This window comes from Mustela erminea, chromosome 20, assembly GCF_009829155.1.
Source record: "Mustela erminea isolate mMusErm1 chromosome 20, mMusErm1.Pri, whole genome shotgun sequence".
NCBI classification, from domain to species: domain Eukaryota; kingdom Metazoa; phylum Chordata; class Mammalia; order Carnivora; family Mustelidae; genus Mustela; species Mustela erminea.
The window spans coordinates 5,540,776-5,559,936 of record NC_045633.1 but is presented as its reverse complement, the minus strand read 5'-3'; the positions used below and the strand labels follow the sequence as shown (position 1 = coordinate 5,559,936).

General features: G+C 45.4%; 1 protein-coding gene across 2 annotated transcripts in view; it reads left to right on the top strand.

Annotated features, from left to right (window-relative positions):
* COG7 (component of oligomeric golgi complex 7) overlaps positions 1-19,161 on the top strand; it is an 81,582-nt gene that overhangs the window by 33,710 nt on the left and 28,711 nt on the right. For both annotated transcript variants that reach the window (XM_032328084.1, XM_032328083.1), the window contains exons 7-10: positions 1,426-1,624; positions 7,597-7,724; positions 9,126-9,280; positions 15,004-15,120. In XM_032328084.1, the coding sequence (XP_032183975.1) occupies positions 1,426-1,624; positions 7,597-7,724; positions 9,126-9,280; positions 15,004-15,120 (599 nt within the window). The remainder of the gene's footprint in view (positions 1-1,425; positions 1,625-7,596; positions 7,725-9,125; positions 9,281-15,003; positions 15,121-19,161) is intronic.

The following is a 19,161-nucleotide window of genomic DNA, read 5'->3' as shown; positions in this document are numbered from 1 at the left end:
ACAGAGTGGCAGGCAGAGGCAGAGGGAGAAGCAGGCTCCCTGCCGAGCAAGGAGCCTGATGTGGGACTTGATCCCAGGACGCTGGGATCATGACCTGAGCCAAAGGCAGCTGCTTAACCAACTGAGCCACCCAGGCGTCCTTGTTTCTAGGAATTTGTCTGTGTCATGTAAGTTATCTAATTTGTTGGCATATAATTGTTCATCATATTCTCTTATAATCCCTTTTATTTCTGTAAAATTGTAATAAATGTACCACCTTCATATCTGATCTTAGTAATTGAAAGCTTTTTTTTGGTCAGTCTAGATACCAGGTTTGTCAGTTTCGTTGGTCTTTTCAAAGAATTTACTAGTTTTGTTGATTGTTAAAATTACTTTCTATTCTTTATTTCATTTACCTCTGCTCTAATCTTTATTTTTTCCTTCCTTCTACTAACTTTGGGTTTAGTTTCTTATTTTTCTTTTTCCTTAATGTGTACAGTTAGGTTATTGATTTGAGATATTTCTTCCTTTTTAATGTATGTGTTTAAAGCTATGAATTTCCCTCTTAGTGTTGCTTTTGCTGTGTCCCATAACTTTGGAGAAGTTGTGCTTTCATTTTCCTTCCTCTCAGGGTATTTTCTCCTAAAAATTTGAGTTTATTGATCTTACAGTTTTTAAGCTTACACCTTTTTTGGCCTTAGAGTTACCTAGGAATGGCGTTATATCTTGTTTTCATGTTTGGGCCTATTTAAGTTATGTTATGATAAAACAGCATTTTTATGATAAAAAAGCATCACAGACAGGGGTGTCCCTCAGAACCCCTCTCTAAATGTACTGTGTGCATTCTTCCAGTTTTGCCCACAAGAGATCAGTAGTATATGAAACAGAAAAGACCTTTAGCGAATAACTAAATCTGTAATCTTAAAGGCCCTGCACACACTCTTCCTGGTGGTCCTTAGAATAAAAGACAAATCCATCTTAACCAAAGATCTGTGTCAAGGGGAGAGGTGGCTGTGGGCTGCTCTGCAAATCTGGCTAGATGTCCTCCAGCCCTGACTCAGCGAATTGCTCTTCTTTAATTCCATTTTGTTCCCACCTCCCACCTACTCCCAGTTTCTGCACTGTCATCCACACAGTCCTCGCTGGCCAGTTTTGGGTGGCCATCTCCATACTCTGCGTGACAGATGGGGAAAGAGGCACTTGGGGCCAGTGATAGACATGAAGTAGCCAGTTGTTCTGGGCAGGTTGCAAGTTCTGCCGTTTACTTGGCCTTCTGAGCTTGCTCAAGTTTGGGATAAGGATCGGTTGGGGCTTAAAGCTCTTGACCAGGTCACTTTCCAGCTGTTGGAGGGATTCCTCTGAGAGCAGCCCAAGAGACTGTTTCTTTAACAGGTGTGCTTCTCTTTGGCCCTGTGTGCTAACACCGATACCTCTGTCTCGCTGCAGGTTTTCAAGAACCCCCACGAGGTGGTGACCGTGCTGCTGATTCAGACTCTGGGGGTCTTGCTGCCCACTCTTCCCGACTGCCTCAGCTCCAGCCTGGAAAGGGCAGGGCCTGAGCTGGAGCTTCTCAAGCTGCTGGAGTTCTATGACGCCACCGCCCACTTTGCCAAGGGATTGGAGATGGCGCAGCTCCCCCACCCACGTAAACATTCCTTCTGGCTTGTCTTCACTTGCTCTTTTTGAAGCTTCTGGGGCCTGGGTTTTCCCATCTTTTAGATGACTGATCTTGCAGAATTGGAAGGGATCCTTGTTTTCCTTCTCAGCAGATACAGAAGCCGCTTCCATGAAAGCATGGCCATTGTGGAAATGGTTGTTGCCTGTTAACCAAGCCCAGTGCTACCTAGGGGCTTTGCATGCTCTGGGAACGTGATGGGTACATCGGCAAGGGCTTAGAATACACATGAGGTAGCTGGACATCGGTGGCCTTGGATTGGCAGCCGGCTACATTGGGAGGGTGGAGTCCTCTTCCCTTTGAGGCATCATAAAACCTCAGACAACTCAACCTAAAAAGTAAGTTAGGAGAACAGATAGGTTAGAGGAGATTTTGATGGGGCACCAGCAAGTTCTGAAGGACAGGGTTAGGCTATGTCAGGACTAAGGGTGGTAATGGGGGAACTGGGCATTTCCCCAGCTGTATCTGGGAACAAAGCACTCCTCACTCCTATTTGGGAACACAGCAGTGGTACGTTACCTGTGTCCCCTGTAAGTCAAAAGCATCATAAAGTAGCACAGATCTCGTGACACATGCTGCTGTCAAATCAGGAAATCACTTCAGGAAGCTTTGTTCTGCCATTTGGCTGCTGTGTGTCACTACCTTGGTTTATTTAATAGTTATTCTCTTTAATTACATTTGTGTATAATTACTTTGTACATTCCAGGGAGTGTGTGTATTGTTCGAGTTCCGGATGATTCATAGGTGTTTTGGCTCACCCACTCGGCAGGTCTCGGTCGTGGGAGAGGCCGGGGGGATGTGGGTAGCTTCCAGGGGACCGGGATGCAGTGTCCAAGTGGCTAGAGCATAGGACATGCTGCCTTCTAGGGCCCAGCAGAATGAAGGTAGGGCAAAGTACAGAAGGGCTGGTCGCCTTCCTCCCACTGGTGAAGGACGTCCTTGAAGAAGAGAGGACCACCCTCCGAAGAATCAGAGGTGGAAGTGCTTTGTTAGCTAGCCACAGAAATTTCAATTTTTAAGGATTCCTATTGAGGTTTTCAAAAAAGTATTTCTTTAAATCTAAAAATACTTCAGAAACACACAAAAATAAAAATACAGAAGAATAAGACTGATTCGCTACACAAAAATAAAAATACAGAAGAATAAAAATGATTCACTACACAAAAATAAAAATACAGAAGCATAAAAATGATTCATCACCTCAGCACTCAGAGAGAGCCTCTGGCAGCCTTCTGTTATATTTTCTCCTAGTAATTCAAATATAAATACACATTTTCCACAAATGGAAAATATATACATGTGTAACCACTGTTAAAAATTTGGTGTATCTCCTCAAAATATCCTTATAGAGTAAGGATTTTTTTCCCATTGTTTATCAAGTATGTTGCAGAAATATTTTCAAACTTTATATTTTGCCTTTAACATTGTTTCTATTTTAGTAATTAATGCATGTACATGGCATGATTAGAAATACATGAAAGATCTTGCAATAGAAAAATGAAATTTTTAAGATAATTTATTTTATAATTAATAGATAACAGGATTCATTATAAAAAAAAACAGAAAAGACAAAGAAGGAAGGTCACTCTCCATCTCCCATCTAGAAATAATATTTTGTGTTACATACATGTGCAGATTCTGTGTGAATGACCGTGTCTCTGTATCCTTAACTACCTTTTTTAAAGATTTTATTTATTTATTTGAGATAGAGCGAGAGCAAGAGAGCATGCATTGGTGCAGGGGAGGTTGGTGGGCAGAGGGAAAGGGAGAAGCAGACTCACCGGTGAGCAGGGGGCCTGATCTGGGTCGTGATCCCAGGACCCAGGATCATGACCTGAGCCTCAGGCAGACACTTAACTGACTGAGCCATCCAGCTGTGCTTTAAATTTTTTTTTTTTTTAAGATTTTATTTATTGGGGCACCTGGGTGGCTTAGTCAGTTAAGTATCAGATCATTGATTTTTTTTTTTAATTTTTAAAGATTTTATTTATTTATTTGACAGAGAGAGATGACAAGCAGGCAGAGAGGCAGGCAGAGAGAGAGGAAGGAAGCAGACTCCCTGCTGAGCAGAGAGCCCGATGCGGGGCTCGATCCCAGGACCCTGAGATCATGACCTGAGCCGAAGGCAGAGGCTTAACTCACTGAGCCACCTAGGCATGCCAGAAATAAATAAAATCTTTTAAAAATATTTCATTTATTTGACAGAAAGCAGGAGCAGGGGGAGGGGCAGAGGGAGAAGCAGGCTCCCTGCTGAATAGGGAGTGCGATGTTGGACTCCATCCCAGGACCCTGGGTTCATAACCTGAGTTGAAGGTAGACTCTTAACTGACTGAGCCACTCAGGTTCCGCTCCTTAAATATGTTTTGTTTTGTTTTAAAGATTTTATTTATTCATTTGACAGAGATCACAGGTAGGCAGAGAGGGAGGCAGAGGAGTGGGGGAAGCAGGCTCCCTGCTGAGCAGAGAACCAGAAGCAGAGTTCGATCCCAGGACTCTGGGATCACGACCTCAGCTGAAGGCAGAGGCCTTAACCCACTGAGCCACTTAGGTGCCCCCTTAAATATGTTGTTAATAGAGTATTTTGTTACTGTATTAACCCCCTCAAATTTAGGGGGAAGGGACAAAAACCGTTCAAATTTAATATTTACTCAATAATGTCACCTGATACATGAGTTTTTCCATTTGTTCCACAAAAGTTTTTTTTTTTTTTTCCCCACTAGTCTTCATAGCTGCTTGCCCACTTCTGCCTCCCATTAAGATCAGTTGATGCACATTGTATCTGGTTGTGTTGTCTCTTTAATCTCTTAATCTGAAATAGTCATCTCCTCTTCTGTCTTTCAAGACACTGACCTCTTTGAAGAATATAGGGTAGTTTTCTAGTGGAATGTCCCATATTCTGGAACTGTCTGATTGATTCCTCAAGATTAGATTTAGATGAAATATTTTGGCAAGAATGCTGCATTGATGATGGGGTGTGTTTCCTGTGGCACCACGTCAGGAGACACATAATGTCCAATCATTGGTGATGGTTGGATTAATCACTTAGTAGATGTATCCACTAGATCTCTCCATTATAAACGTACTTCTTCCTCTTTGTAACTCATAAGTAATCCTTATTACTTAAGGATTACTTAAGGGTGGATTTAAGGGTGCCTGGATGCTTCAGTCGGTTAAAGTGTCGGCGTTTGGCTCAGGTCATGCAGGGTCCTGGGATTGAGTCCCACATCTGGTTCCTTGTTCAGTGGGGAGTCTCCTTCTCCCTCTGCTTCTCACCGCTTGTGCTCTCTCTCACTCTCCACCTGTCTCTCAAGTCAATAAATAAAATCTTAAAAAAATTAAGTAACCCATGGAGTGATGCCTTGAGCCCATAGAAATATACTAATCCTCAAAAAATATTTACCCAGTGACTTTAGCCTCCATCGATAATCCTTGCCTGAATAAACTTTTACACTGCTGATTATAAAATGATGATTTCCTAATTCTCTGCTTCCTTCTACATCTGTTTGTGGCCTTCTTTTATAAAAAAGAGATTTCCCTTTCTTTCCTCACTTTTTAAAAAAGTTTTATTTATTTACGTAATCTGTACACCCCATGTGGTGCTCAAACTCACAACCCTGAGGTCAAGAGTCTTGTGGTCTTCTGACTGAGCCAGCCTGGTGGCCCCTTTCCTCACTTTCATATCACTGTGAATTCCTGGATTCTTTTTTTACTCATTGTGTTATGATTTGTTGTTGCCACTATTCATTTTGATGCTTGAATTATTTCCAGTTTGGTCAGTGGTTGCCCCCTTTGGGCTGCCTCCTGGATCTTTTCAACGTGTCCCCACCAGTCTTTAAGTGCATTCTTGCTGTTTGGCACAAACTGTTCCAGGAACACATACCTTCCCTGCCTCAGCTCTGTGTTTTCCCAAGGAGCCTGGTTTCTTCTAGTGGTAAATGGTATTTAGAACAAGGTCTGGACACCGAGGGTACTCATTGTTGCTGGGCTCCTAGGGTCTTTTGTTGAACAGAGCTAGGAAATGCATGTTTCTAGTTTGTTCCAAAGAATTGGAACAGTGGATTGTTCTAGATCGTTCCAAAGCAGATCCACCACAGGTTCATAGCTTCTGTCTTCCCACTTGCACCTCTGGTTCCCAACTTGTGTGTGTGTCTTTTGTCTGTGTAGATGTCCAATTATTTTTCATGACTGCTTTATAGATAGATCACAATGTGTTTAATTTATTCTGTTCAACTACAAATGGACGAGTTCTGGAATGCCGGACGCTGAGGTTGCTGTGCCGAGCAAAACCAGACAGTCCCTGCTGTCACCCATCATCTGTTCCGGTGGGAGATAACCTAATGATCATAGTAATGGGTGTATAATTACAAAATGAGATGAGTACTTTGAAGAAAAACACAGTGGTTCTAGGAGCATATGTGAGCCAACAAAGCTGATCGAGCCTAGTGACTTGAGCTGAGTGAGTCCTGGAAGAAAAACGGGGAGGTGACCAGATGCTGGAGGATAAGGGAGAACAAGATCCTTCCGGACAGAAGCATCGGCACACGACCGGAAGGGAGCCCGGTGTGTCCGAGGGGCTGCGAGAAGGCGGGGGCCAGGGGATGGCAAAGGAGGAGAGGCTGGGGCAGGTAAAAACAGAAAGAGCTGGCTTTTATGGAGTGTTCCCACAGGCTAGACACAGATTTTATGGAATCCCCACGAAGGCCTTACAAGATTGATGCCTTTAGTAATCTTAATTTATAGCTGAGGAAACAGGCCTCCAGAGTTCTGTCATTGTACACAGTCCCGTAAGTAGGAGGCAGGGGAGCCTGGACAGAAGAGCCTTCACTCGCCACTGCCTGCGCCTTTCACCTCCTGAGGTCAGCCTGCGAGGGTCCTTGCAGGCTAGAGAAAAGATTTTGGATTCCAGCTGAGGCACTCGGAGGCTGATTAGGGAGAGACACGTCAGAAAGATTTCAGGAGGCAGCCTGCAGGGGCCCCCGCTGACCAAATTCAAAACAGTTTGAGCATCAAAGCGGATCATGACAATCGTGGATCCTAGCACCGTGAATATGGAAGAATCTACGGGTTCACGGGATTTATTATATTTTTTTTTTTAAAGATTTTATTTATTTATTTGACAGAGAGAGATCACAAGTAGACAGAGAGGCAGGCAGAGAGAGAGAGAGAAGCAGGCTCTCTGCTGAGCAGAGAGCCCGATGTGGGACTCGATCCCAGGACCCTGAGATCATGACCTGAGCTGAAGGCAGCGGCTTAACCCACTGAGCCACCCAGGCGCCCCGGGATTTATTATATTAAAGAGAGCGACAAAGGAAAATTTTTTCTTTGTAAGAGAAGACCTGCAAGTAGATCTAGAAGAAACGAGAGGATTAGGAAATCATTTTATAATCAGCATTGTAAGTTTATTCAGGCAAGGCTTATCAGTGGATGCTGAAGTCACTTGGGTGTCAGTATTCAGCCTAGAAGCTGAGTTGCTATTCTTGGAAGGTGCCCATTTCGATTTTTGGTACAAACATGCTTTGTATTTTTTTTTTTTTTAATGTAGGCGAATATAGGAATTTTGGGGATGCCTAGTATATGATGTATCCTGTCTCTAAAGTCCTGGAAAAATATTCCAGCAGACCCTTTTCTCTGCAGCACTTCTGGAACTGGCCCTTGACTAGAGTTATCATTTGAAGTGATTCTTAGCCATGGTGGGTTGTGGGACGAAGGGAGTTGGCATCTTAGTGCTCTAGACAAATTACACCCCGAGCCCAAGTTCCTCAGAATTATTTACCGAAGTGGTGGCTGCAGCTTCCATGAGTAGCCACGGCACATTCACAAAATGCGGTCAGTCACCCCTGAGGTGAAGCCAGACAAGTTCCAGCAGAGTACGATCACCCGTTGCTTTCCAGCAATTTCGGCCCCTTTGTTCATTATCGATTTGAATTTTTCATCCCCTTAAGATGAGTGCAACCTGGTGAAAGTCACGGAACTGGTGGAGGCTGTGTATGGTCCCTACAAACCCTACCAGCTGAAGTACGGCGACCTGGAAGAGAGGAACGTCCTCATCCAGATCAGCGCGGTGCCCTTGGTAATGGCCCAGTCCCCCCGGTGGCCAGGCAGGGAGCCTCTGGTTTGCCAGCCCCAGGGAAGGGGGTGGGGTGCAAAGACTGGGAACGGGGGGGCTGGCAAAAAACGGGCTCTAAGTACCCAGTGGACTCTTGCAATCCAGGTGTAAAATGAGACCATGGAGATGCTACCGATTTTCTATTTAAAATCTCAAATAAAGGTCCAGCAGAATGAGAGGCTTAAATCTTTGGGGGGGAAGTTGATGATCTCCCAGATAATGAATTCTTTTTTTTTTTTTTTTTTTAAAGATTTTATTTATTTATTTGACAGAGAACACAAGTAGGCAGAGAGGCAGGCAGAGAGAGAGGAGGAAGCAGGCTCCCTGCTGAGCAGAGAGCCCGATGCGGGACTCGATCCCAGGACCCTGAGATCATGACCTGAGCCGAAGGCAGCGGCTTAACCCACTGAGCCACCCAGGCGCCCCAGATAATGAATTCTTACTATGGCAGTCTTCCGTCTGAGCTGAAGGCCGACACCTAATGACTGAGCCACCCAGGCGCCCCCTTCTTTTTCTTTTTTTTTACTTGATGAGCATTTACTGAGCACTTACTGCATACTGACATTACTTTAAATGCTGGAAACTAGAAAAGCACGAACAAGTGGTGTGTTCTGCCCTTGAGGAACTTATAGTCAGGGTCCTATTTTGAGACTGGAGAATCAGGGAAGGCACCCTTTCCTCTGTGTCCTCGCTTGGTTGCTGGCAGTGGTTTCTGGCCCTGAGAAGCAGGGACCAATCCGTGATCTTAGACTGGGCTTCTCAAAGCCTCAGAGCCTGGGTGCAGATGGGCACAGGAGCAGAGCACTCAGGGATGGTGCCCCAGGGGCAGGTTCCCTCGGGCGGGCCTCCGGGGGTGAGGGAAGGCATTCCCGTCGCCAGTATTGTGGTGATCTAGCATGACGCGAGTTGACATTCAAGAGCAGATCTCCCACTAGTTAAACTCTGCTGCCCTCTGCCATTTTTCCATTTTCTAGTGATGTGCCTAGAAAGTCTGCTCCGCCTCAGTTACGTTCTTGCCCCTGAAGGAAGATTTTCCTTTCGCTGCATTCTTTTGGAGTGTCTGATACAGAGAATCTGAATTCTAGCTTTAGAGCCAGAGGGGAGATGCCATCTTAATCACAGAAAAAGAGGAAAGAGGTGAAAAATGGAAGGCTTTTCTCCCAGGGATTGGTGTGTGTGATCTTACTGGCCATGTAGATGTCCTGCCCTTGGCTCGGGCTCTGGAAGAGCTCTGCAGCTTTGGGGCTGCGTTTCTGCTGCCTGACCACGTGCCAGGAGGTTTAGACATCTCCTCCATCTTAATGTTGTCAGTTCATCTGTTCTTGAGTCTGAGGCGGCCCTCATTTGTCCATATTTGCCTACCAGGAACACGGGGAAGTCATTGACTGCGTGCAGGAGCTGAGCCACTCCGTGAACAAGCTCTTTGGTCTGGCTTCTGCAGCCGTCGACAGATGCGTCAGATTCACCAACGGCCTGGGGACCTGCGGCTTGCTGGCAGCACTGAAATCCCTCTTTGCCAAGTAAGGCTGGGGTGTGGGGACAGGTCAAGACAGAGGGTGCTGTCTGCCCCAGTTAAAAATGCATGTGTTCTGTGTTCCTGCTCTGAGCCCTGGAGTAGCACATGTGCCTGAGCCCGGGGCAATCTTTTTTAAAGATTTTATTTATTTGAGAGAGAGAGAGACAGAGATAGTGAGAAGGAGCATGAGTGGGGAGGAGAGAGAGAAGCAGGCTCAGTACTGAACAAGAAGCGTGACGTGGGGGGCGGGGGGGGTCAGTCCCAGGACGCCGGGATCGTGAATTCAGCTGAAGGCAAACACTTAGCCAACTGAGCCACTCAGGCATTCCCCCGCCTATCCCCCAAAGGGGCAGTCTTTGTTTTTATTCCCCCTGAGGGGGCAATCTCAAGGATATTCCTTGTAGCACCATTACCGATAGTAGAACATTTGAAGCAACCTGAATGTCCATGAATTTGGCAATCACTAAATAATATACACGTTCATACAAGGGAACTCTGGCAGTTACAGCCTTAATTAGATCAACATATATCCACATTGATGGATCTCCAAAATATGGTGTCCAGTGAAAAAAACAAAGTTGCAGAATATTATGTAGAGTCCAATACAGTATGTAAAAAGAACATACAAAAAAATAAGGTATATTTTCCATAGTGGGGTTCAGCGAGCTTTTTCCTCAGAGGGCCAGATGGTAAGCATTGTAGGCTTTGTGGGCCGTGCGTGCAGTCAGTAGAGACTTTTGTAAATGACATGTAAATGAATGGGTGTGACTGTATGTCAGGAAAACTTTTTCTTACAAAAAAGTCGAAAGTACCAATCCCTGTTCTGGATCTATTTTAATGCTTTAACATGCGTTATATATTCCTGTAGAATGGGTGTTAGCAAACTAGCTCATGAGCCAAACCTGGTCTGCCCTCTGGTTTTGTAAATAAAGTTTTATTGGAATGCAACCATGCCCCTTCACTTACCTCTGGTCTATGAAGGTAGAGTTCAATAGTTACGACAGACCTTGGGCTTTGCAATGCCTAAAATATCTGGACCTTAGCAGAAAATTTTGCTGAGCCCTGATGTGTGGAAGGTTAGGCCACAAACTCAAAACCTCCGGGGGGGATGGGGAGGCAGGGAAGGAGTAGGGTGGTGTTCATAGGGAATTCAGCTTTATTTGTTGTTTTCTGACTTTCAGAAGAGAGCGTATGTTCACACATTGCTTACGTAATTAAAAATATAAGATGAGGGACGCCTGGGTGGCTCAGTTGGTTAAGCAGCTGCCTTCGGCTCAGGTCATGATCCCAGCGTCCTGGGATCGAGTCCCACATCGGGCTCCTTGCTCCGCAGGGAGCCTGCTTCTCCCTCTGACTCTGCCTGCCACTCTGTCTGCCTGTGCTCGCTCTCGCTCGCTCTCTCTCTGACAAATAAATAAATAAAATCTTTGAAAAAAAAAAAAAAATATAAGATGAAAAAAATATAAACATGCTAAGTGAAGGAAGTCAGTCATAAAAGACCATGTGTTTTATGATTCTGTCTATATGAAGTGTCCAAAACAGGCAAATCGATAGAAACAGAAGATAGACCGCGGTTGCCTCGGGCTGAGGAGAGGTAGGCACCTGGAGGAGATGGGGGGTGACTCCTAAAACGGACGGGGCTGCTTTTTTGGGCGATGAAAATGTTCTGAAGTCGACTGTGGTGATGGTCACATAGCTCTGTGACTACGCTGAATACTGTTGAATTGTGCTCTTTCAGTGGGTGAATTGTGCAGTGTGTGAATTACATCGCAGCCGAGCTGTGTGAAGGAAGAAAGAGGATGCGAAGTGACATGCAGTTAGGGGACAGAACAGGCGAGCAGGAGGCGTGAGGCTGGGTTCTCGGACCTGCGCAGTCCACGCGCCACGGCCCGCAGCTGGTCAGAGCTGCAGTCTCCGGCTTACACACAGACACATTCTCGGGCTCTCCAAAGCCCTTCTCTTGGTAGCTTGTTCTAGATTATAGTTGCCCTCAGTCTTAAGAAATTTATTTTTATTTCTTATTTTGTTTTAGAGAGAGGGAGAGCGTGCAGGCTTGGGGTGGGGTGAGGGGCAGCAGAGAGAGAGAGAGAATCTTAAGCAGGCTCTGTACTCAGCGTGGATCCTGACGTGGGGCCTGATCTCATGACCCTGAGGTCATGACCTGAGCCACAATCAAGAGCCAGATGCTCAACCAACTGAGCCACCCAGGTGTCCCACAAGAATTTTTTTTTTTTTTAATTGAACAGAATGCTGTTTTCCTATAGTAAGTTCAGGGAGCTCTTGTCATTCCAGAAATACTGGGCACGCCCCTGTGAGCTCTGAGGTCCGTGGAGCCAGAGCTCTCAGTCCCCGCAGCAGGTGGTCAGCACCATCGGAGGGCAGCTCAAGGTGGAGGCATTAGGGCCGCCAAGAACACAGGCACTGCTCTCAGATCGAGGAGTAACCAGATAAACCCAGATGTGTGCCCGTAGAAAGAGGAGTATGAGCAGTAAGTCTCATTGGACAGAATTGGCCAATTTCTGTCTCTACCACCAACCAAGATCTTGTGGGTAGAAAGAACTTTTTTATTGGGATCTAAAAATTTTATTATGAAATAACAAAAATAATACATTAGAGTAATTTTTTAAAAATTTTATTTATTTATTTATTTATTTATTTGACAGAGAGAGAGAGAGAGAGACCACAAGAGAAGGAACACAAGCAGGGGGAGCTGGAGAGGGAGAAACAGGCTTCCCGCTGAGCAGGGAGCCCCATCTGGAGCTTGATCCTAGAACCCTGGGATCATGACCTGAGCTGAAGGCAGACGCTTAACAACTGAGCTACCCAGGCGCCTGCATTAGAGTAATTTTTAAAAAACACGTAAAGGTATAAAAATGTGAAAGTCTTCCTCCCACCCTTAGTCTTTCTGCTAAAAAAAATACCTACTTTTTTTTTTTAAAGATTAATTTATTTGACAGACAGAGATCACATGTAGGCAGAGAGGCAGGCAGAGAGAGAGGAGGAAGCAGGCTCCCCGCCAAGTGGAGAGCCTGATGCGGGGCTTGATCCCAGGACCCTGGGACCATGACCCGAGCCGAAGGCAGAAGCTTTAACCCACTGAACCACCCAGGCACCCCAAAATACCCACTTTTGAACATTTTGCTTTTATTCTTTCAAAAGAAGACATTCAGCTCTTTCCTCCGTACTTCAAAGGAGTTTTTTAATCAACCTTAACTATTATATCTTTTTTTTTTTAAAGATTTTATTTATTTATTTGACAGAGATCACAAGTAGGCAGAGAGGCAGGCAGAGAGGGAGAGAAGAGGAAGCAGGCTCCCCGCTGAGCACATCGGGCTCAATCCCAGGACCCTGAGATCATGGCCTGAGCTGAACGCAGATGCTTAACCCGCTGAGCCACCCAGGCGCCCCATCCTTTACTGTTGTATCTTGAGGAACTAATGTATATAAGCCTGTTCCTCTCTCTTATCCCCTGCTCTTCTCAGCTGTTGTGAGTGAGATAGTTCTTCTGTTGGTTATTTAGATTACTTCATTAAAAAAAAAATAACACAAATCTATATTAAAAATTCAAACTGTAGAGAGGGGCCATGGTGAAACTAGGTCACCTCGAGAAGGGAAGATCTGGAAGCTACCCCAGCAGCTGCTGTCTGTAGAATGAGGACAATCAGTGTGAAGCTCACCTGAGCGGGGTTGAGATGGTACACCGTTCAGTCATAGGGAGGGGTATTGGGGACGGCAGGACGGAGCATGCGGGGGAGGTAGGAGGGGCCTGGCCTAACTTGAACCAGAGTGAGGTCGAAGGGTATAACAGGCGAGAACGGGTTTCAGAATCAGGGGCTTTCCAGCTCTGCCGGGAGTGTGGGCTCTGGTGTTGGAGCCCTGCCAGGCTCACTGCTCTGATGCTTACTGCTTGGGATGTCTTGGTGTCCTGACATCTTTTCTTTGAGTGATGAGGCTCTCCCCATGGCGTTCGTGGCTAGTAAGTGAAAGCAGGTAATTAAAGCCCCCAACACAGCGACCCTTACGTGGTGGAGACACCTGGAGATGTTGATCATGAGAGAGAATTGGAAAATCTGGGCATAAATGTGATGAAAATGTGATGTGATACACACTGAGGCTGAACGGGGGACCCCCCCGCCCCCGCTCCAGTGCTCTGCTGCCCACTCTGCAACCTGGGAACACCCATGAGCTGCTGCCAAGCAGGTCCAGCGGCGGGTCGCACACTCTTGTAAGACACGTTTGTCATAGCCGCGGGGTGGTGGCCCAGTTGTTCAACCTGCCGCTGAAGCATGATTATGTTCCTCAGCATCCCTCTGTCAGGTGGTCCTTGAGGCCCCTCCGCATCCACCAAGGACCGATCTCCCCAAGAAGGCTGACTTCAGGGCTGTGCCCTGCGGGGCACAACCCACCTTCCTCACTTAGGGTTTGTGGTTTGGGAAGGGAGCAAGGTCAGGCGTCTTGGGATGCATACAGATGTCCTGGGTTTTCAGGGAGCCTCGTGGTTTCCAGAGAATAAGACCCTGCTTACCTGTGTCCTCCTCACCGTACCCTCTCAAGGACGTGCGCACATTCGTTCCTGTTCCAGGAAGTGTACGCCTCAGAAAACAACGCCACCCCACAGCAGCTTTCCTTTTATTCTTTTCAAAGAGCTTTTGTATATATTATTTCATCTATTTAGTTTTTAAAGATTTTATTTATTCATTCGCAAAAGAGAGTAAGCTTGCTCGAGAGGAGGGAGAGGGACAAGCAAACTCCACACTGAGCGTAGAGCCCGATGTGGGGCTCAGCGTCATGACCCAGAGATTGTGACCTGAGCCGATGCCAAGAGTCTGACGCTTAACCGACTGAGCCACCCAGAAACCCCTATTTCATTTATTTGATCATCACAATTCCTTGAGGCAATGTAGAAGACACCATTCGTTAAGTCCATTTTAAAGATGAGAAAACAGTCCCAAAGACACCCAGATACTTTCTCAGGGCCCCAGTGCAAGTCTTGCATTCATCCAGGAACTTTCCAGGTGTCTCTTTTGTTCCCAGCTCTGTGCTCCTTCCTGGGGACACTTATGAGCCACAAGGACATAGTCCCTCTTCCTCTGGAGCTTCTAACCTGGTGACAGCACACACATTAAACACACACAGGAAAGAAGCGATGGACTTGTACTTGGGCTGCCTGCTGGGCAGGGAAGCAGCTGGGGTCTGGGGGAGCAGACAGCAGCCTGGGGGGGGATGCCTCAGCTTCGAATCCATTTCACATCCTGTGCCATTCAAGCCGGGAACCTGCCTGCTGTGGAGCTTGGCTGTTTAATCTAAACTGGAGGGCTGGGAGGGGGCCGGGAATCCTGCAAGAGTACCCTGTGCATTGGTGAGCTGCCTTACAGTGTGCTCGGTGGCGGTCAGGTATCATCATGGGCCTGTGACATGTCAGGATAGTTCTTTGGGCCAGGGAGTCATTTCTCAGCACCACCTCTCACCTGGTGGGTCACCAGAATCTTTGTCTTAGTGGCTCTCTCCTTCTGTCTCGTCTTGAGCACCGCTCTTAAATCTCCCTTCCAGGTGAAAAAGATGGTCCGGCCCTACAGAGAAGACCCTGCTGTGGTCAGATTTTACAGGCCTCTAAAGATGCTCTCAGGGTCCTTAGCCCTTTTCCCAAAGCCACATGATTCCAGGTGTCTTTAGAGCCGAGGAGTTTATGCTGACATCCCTGTCGGGTTTTTTTTTCTTTCCGCATAGGTACGTGTCTGATTTCACCAGTACTCTCCAGTCAATACGAAAGAAGTGTAAGCTCGATGATATTCCTCCCAACTCACTTTTTCAAGAAGATTGGACAGCTTTTCAGAATTCCATCAGGTAAAAATGAGGGCTGTAACTTAAATGTGTGCCCCATGTAGTAGGCAGAAACATGCATTATAGAATACGTAAAATTGATGAGCGCGTTGTTTTGTTTTGTTTTTTTTAAAGATTTTATTTACTTATTTGACAGACAGAAATCACAAGTAGGTAGAGAGGCAGGCAGAGAGAGAAGGGGGGAAGCAGGCTCCCCGCTGAGCAGAGAGCCTGATGCAGGGCTCGATCCCAGGACCCTGAGATCATGACCTGAGCTGAAGGCAGATGCTTTAACCTGTTGAGCCACCCAGGCGCCCCTGATGAGCGTGCTTTTAAGGGGTTCATTTTTTTTTTTTCCCTCACTGCTTTCTTTTTTTTTAAAGCAAACTCTAGGGGTGCCTGGTCATGATCCCAGGGTCCTGGGATTGAGCCCTGCATTGGCCCTGCTTCCTCCTCTCACTCTCTGCCTCTCTGCCTACTTATGATCTCTGTCAAATAAATAAATAAATAATCTTAAAGCAAACTCTAAAAACAAGCCAATTAAAAACAGCAGCAGCGACAACAGCAGCCCAGAGAGACCCCCCCTCACTGTTAAAGCATTTTAGTCTTTGTGTATGCCTCATCTCCTTAGGTGACTTATATTTTTTTATATTTGGCTTGAGATTTATTTTCCCCTTAGCCTATAATTTTTTCAGGCTAAAATAACTTGGAACTTATATTTTAGAAAATATGTAGCTGATTAGATCCTATTTTTATTATTTTTAAAATTTTTTAAATTTTTTGTAAGTTTTTTTTTTAAGTAATCTCTACACCCAACTTGGGTCTCAAACCCAGAAGCCCGAGATAAAGAGTCACATGTTCCACTGACTGAGCCAGCCAGGGATCCCAGGTTTTGTTTTTTAAATCTAAACGCCATACCTCTAAGTGGTAAGGCAACATTATCTGGCCTTAAAGGACCATGTTAGAGTTCATAACAGGCTTTGTGGTCACTCTTCCAAGTGGTGGTTGATGGCTAGATCCTGGGGTAGCCCCTGTGACCTGTGGGCCAATAGATAGACCCCCTTTGCCCCAAGCCCTGAGCCCTGGTGGGAGTGTGATCAGCAGTGGCCTGCAAGGGTTTGGCCCTTGAGAAGGTCCAGCCAGAAAGTGTAGACCGCTGGCCTATGGCCAGACCTGACCTATGGATGTGGTTTGATCGCATCATTTACAAAATTTGGGGTTTGTTGTCCACATTTATAAACCAGATTTAACATAATCCAGATTTAACATAATCCAGATTTCTAACATCACCTAAACCCTGGAAGCCCTAGAAGCAATGGGTTCGTATCATCTCCCCGGCGCTGGTCGCTGAAGTCCCCGCCAGCCTGGCCGTACGTTCTCTTGTGCCGCTGCTCTGCTACCACGTGGGACAGCTGCTCTACTCTTAGGCTGAGATAAACGACAACCCAGAATTTCTTTTCCTTAAAACCAGTCTTCATGGTTGTACATTCTGAAGAGGGCGGTTGACCTTCGCCCTCTTGCCTGACCCCTGGCCTAGGTAGTGTGTGCAGGGTGCCTCCGACGCTTGGAGTTCTCAGTGTGGTGGTCCACACCAGAGCACGTCCAGATCCTCTGAGAGCTGTCTTTTTTTCTTTCTTTCTTTCTTTCTTTTTTTTTTTTTTTTTAAAGGATTGATTTATTCTCTGTCAGGGAGTGAGAAAGTGAGGCCAGGGGCAGAGGGGGAGGGAGAAGCAGACCCCATGGCATGGCGTCCAACTCCGGGCTCAATCCCATGACCCCGAGATCATGACTTGAGCTGAAACCAGGAGTCAGATGCCCAACCAGCTCAGCCACCCAGGCACCCCTGAAAGCTGTCTTTAATCAGAGCAGATCCAGCACCTCCCAGGGCCATTCGGATAATTTCTTCATGGGCTCTGATCTGGACTTCTAATTTTGGGGGATGAAATTTAATGTTCTCGATGCTAACTGTATCCCCCTAGCATGTGTGGCTTGGTACACTGGAAAATACTACATACAAGGTTATTCTGTTGCACTCAAGGCAAGTGGAAAGTGGAATATTTCATTTTCTCATAAACCTTTCTTATGATGGAATGCCTAGATACCCTGGTGATGGATAGGCACTTGTAGAGAAGTTAAAAATTAACTAGACTTAAGATGTTTTTAATCCTTGGATTTGTCCTGACATTTATAGTTTGGTGTTGAAGGACTCGGTCGCTGGACTTCAGGGCCTCGCATAAAATTACTTGAAAATTAAAAGATTATTAAGTAAAGGTATGACGGTCATTCAGTCTTACCTCTGAGAAGCCAAATGGATTACTCTTCATCTGCCTTTCATGGGATCAGAGAGAGACACAGCTTAAAACCAGTTTTCTTTGCCTTGCAAATAGCAGACATCTAACAAATACTAAGTAATGACTTTTGGTTTTTAAATTTTAACTTAATTTTTTTAAACCCCCTTTCTCTGTTTCACCAATCCCCCCCCCCCCCCCCCCGTCATCGTTTGTTTTCTGTACTCAAGAGTCTATTTGTCTCTTTTGTTTTGCTTTGTGTCTTAAAATCTACGTGTGAGTGAAATCATACGGTCAATTGTCTTTGACTTACTTCACTTAGAATAATACCTTTAGGTTCATTCATGTGATCACAAATGGCAAGATCTCATTTTCTATGGCTGAGTCCATTGTCGATCTGTGTATCACACACTGTGTCCATTCATTTATGCTTCTGTATCTTGGCTATTGTAAATAACATTGCAGTCAACTTAGGGATGGGTATATATTTTGAATTAGGGTTTTTGTTTTCTTTGATATATACCCAATAGTGACATTACTGGAGCATATGGTAATTCTGTTTTTAATTTTTTTAGGAAGCTCCGTACTGTTTTCCAGAGTGGCTGCACCAGTTTGCATTCCCACCAACAGTGCAAGAGGGTTCCTTTTCCTTCACCTCCTCACCAGTACTTCTTTCTTCCTTCCTTCCTTTCTTTCTCTCTCCTTTTCTTTCTTCCTTCCTTCCTTTCTTCCGATTTTTTAGAGAGAGAGAGAGAGCGAGCGAGCGTGAGTTGGGGGAAGAGGCAGAAGGAGGAGAGAGAACCTTAAGCAGGCTCTGGGCTGAGCCCAGAGCCTGATGCGCGGGGATCAGTCTCACGACCCTGAGATCATGACCTCAGCCGAAATCAGTAGTTGGATGCTTAACTGACTGAGCCACCCCGGTGTTCCAATGCTTATTATTTCTTTTATTTTTGATCGTAGCCATTCTGACAGGTGTGACGTGATACCTCCTTGTGATTCTGATTTGTATTTCCCTGATGATAGTGATGTTGAGCGTCTTTTCATGTGTCTGTTAGCCGTTTGTCCGTCTTTGGAAAAATCTGCTCTGCTCATTTTTTAATTGGATTATTTCATTTTTTTGGTGTTGAGTTGCATACGTTCTTTATATACTCTGGATGTTAACCCCTTATCGGATATATCATTTGCAAACATCTTGTCCCATTCAGTAGATTGCCTTTATGTTTTGTTGGTGGTTTCCTTCGCAAAAAGCAAAAGCTTTTTATTTTGGTGGTGGTGTCCCAATAGTTAAATTTCACTTTTGTTTCCCTTGCCTGAGGAGACATATTTAGAAAAATGTGTTTATGGCTGATGTCAAAGAAACACTGCCTGTATTTTCTCCTGGAAGTTTTATGGTTTTGGGCCTCACATTTAAGCTTTAATCCATTTTGAATTTATTTTTGCGTGTGGTGTAAGGAAGTAGTCCGGTTTCATTGTTTTGCATGGGGCTGTCCAGTTTTCCCAACGCCATTTGTTGAAGATGTTTATTTATTCTGTCTTTTCCCCATTGTTTATTCTCGCCTCCTTTGTCGAGGATTAATTGACCATATATGTGTGGGTTTATTTCTGAGCTCTCTATTCTGTTCTGGTGATTAGTCACTGTTACTGTGCCAGTATCGTACTATTTGGATGACTCTGATGTATCTTGAAATCTGGAATTACGATCTCTCCAGCTTTGTTCATCTTTCTGAGGGTTGCCTTGGCTATATTCAGGGTCTTTTATGGTTCCATATGAATTTTA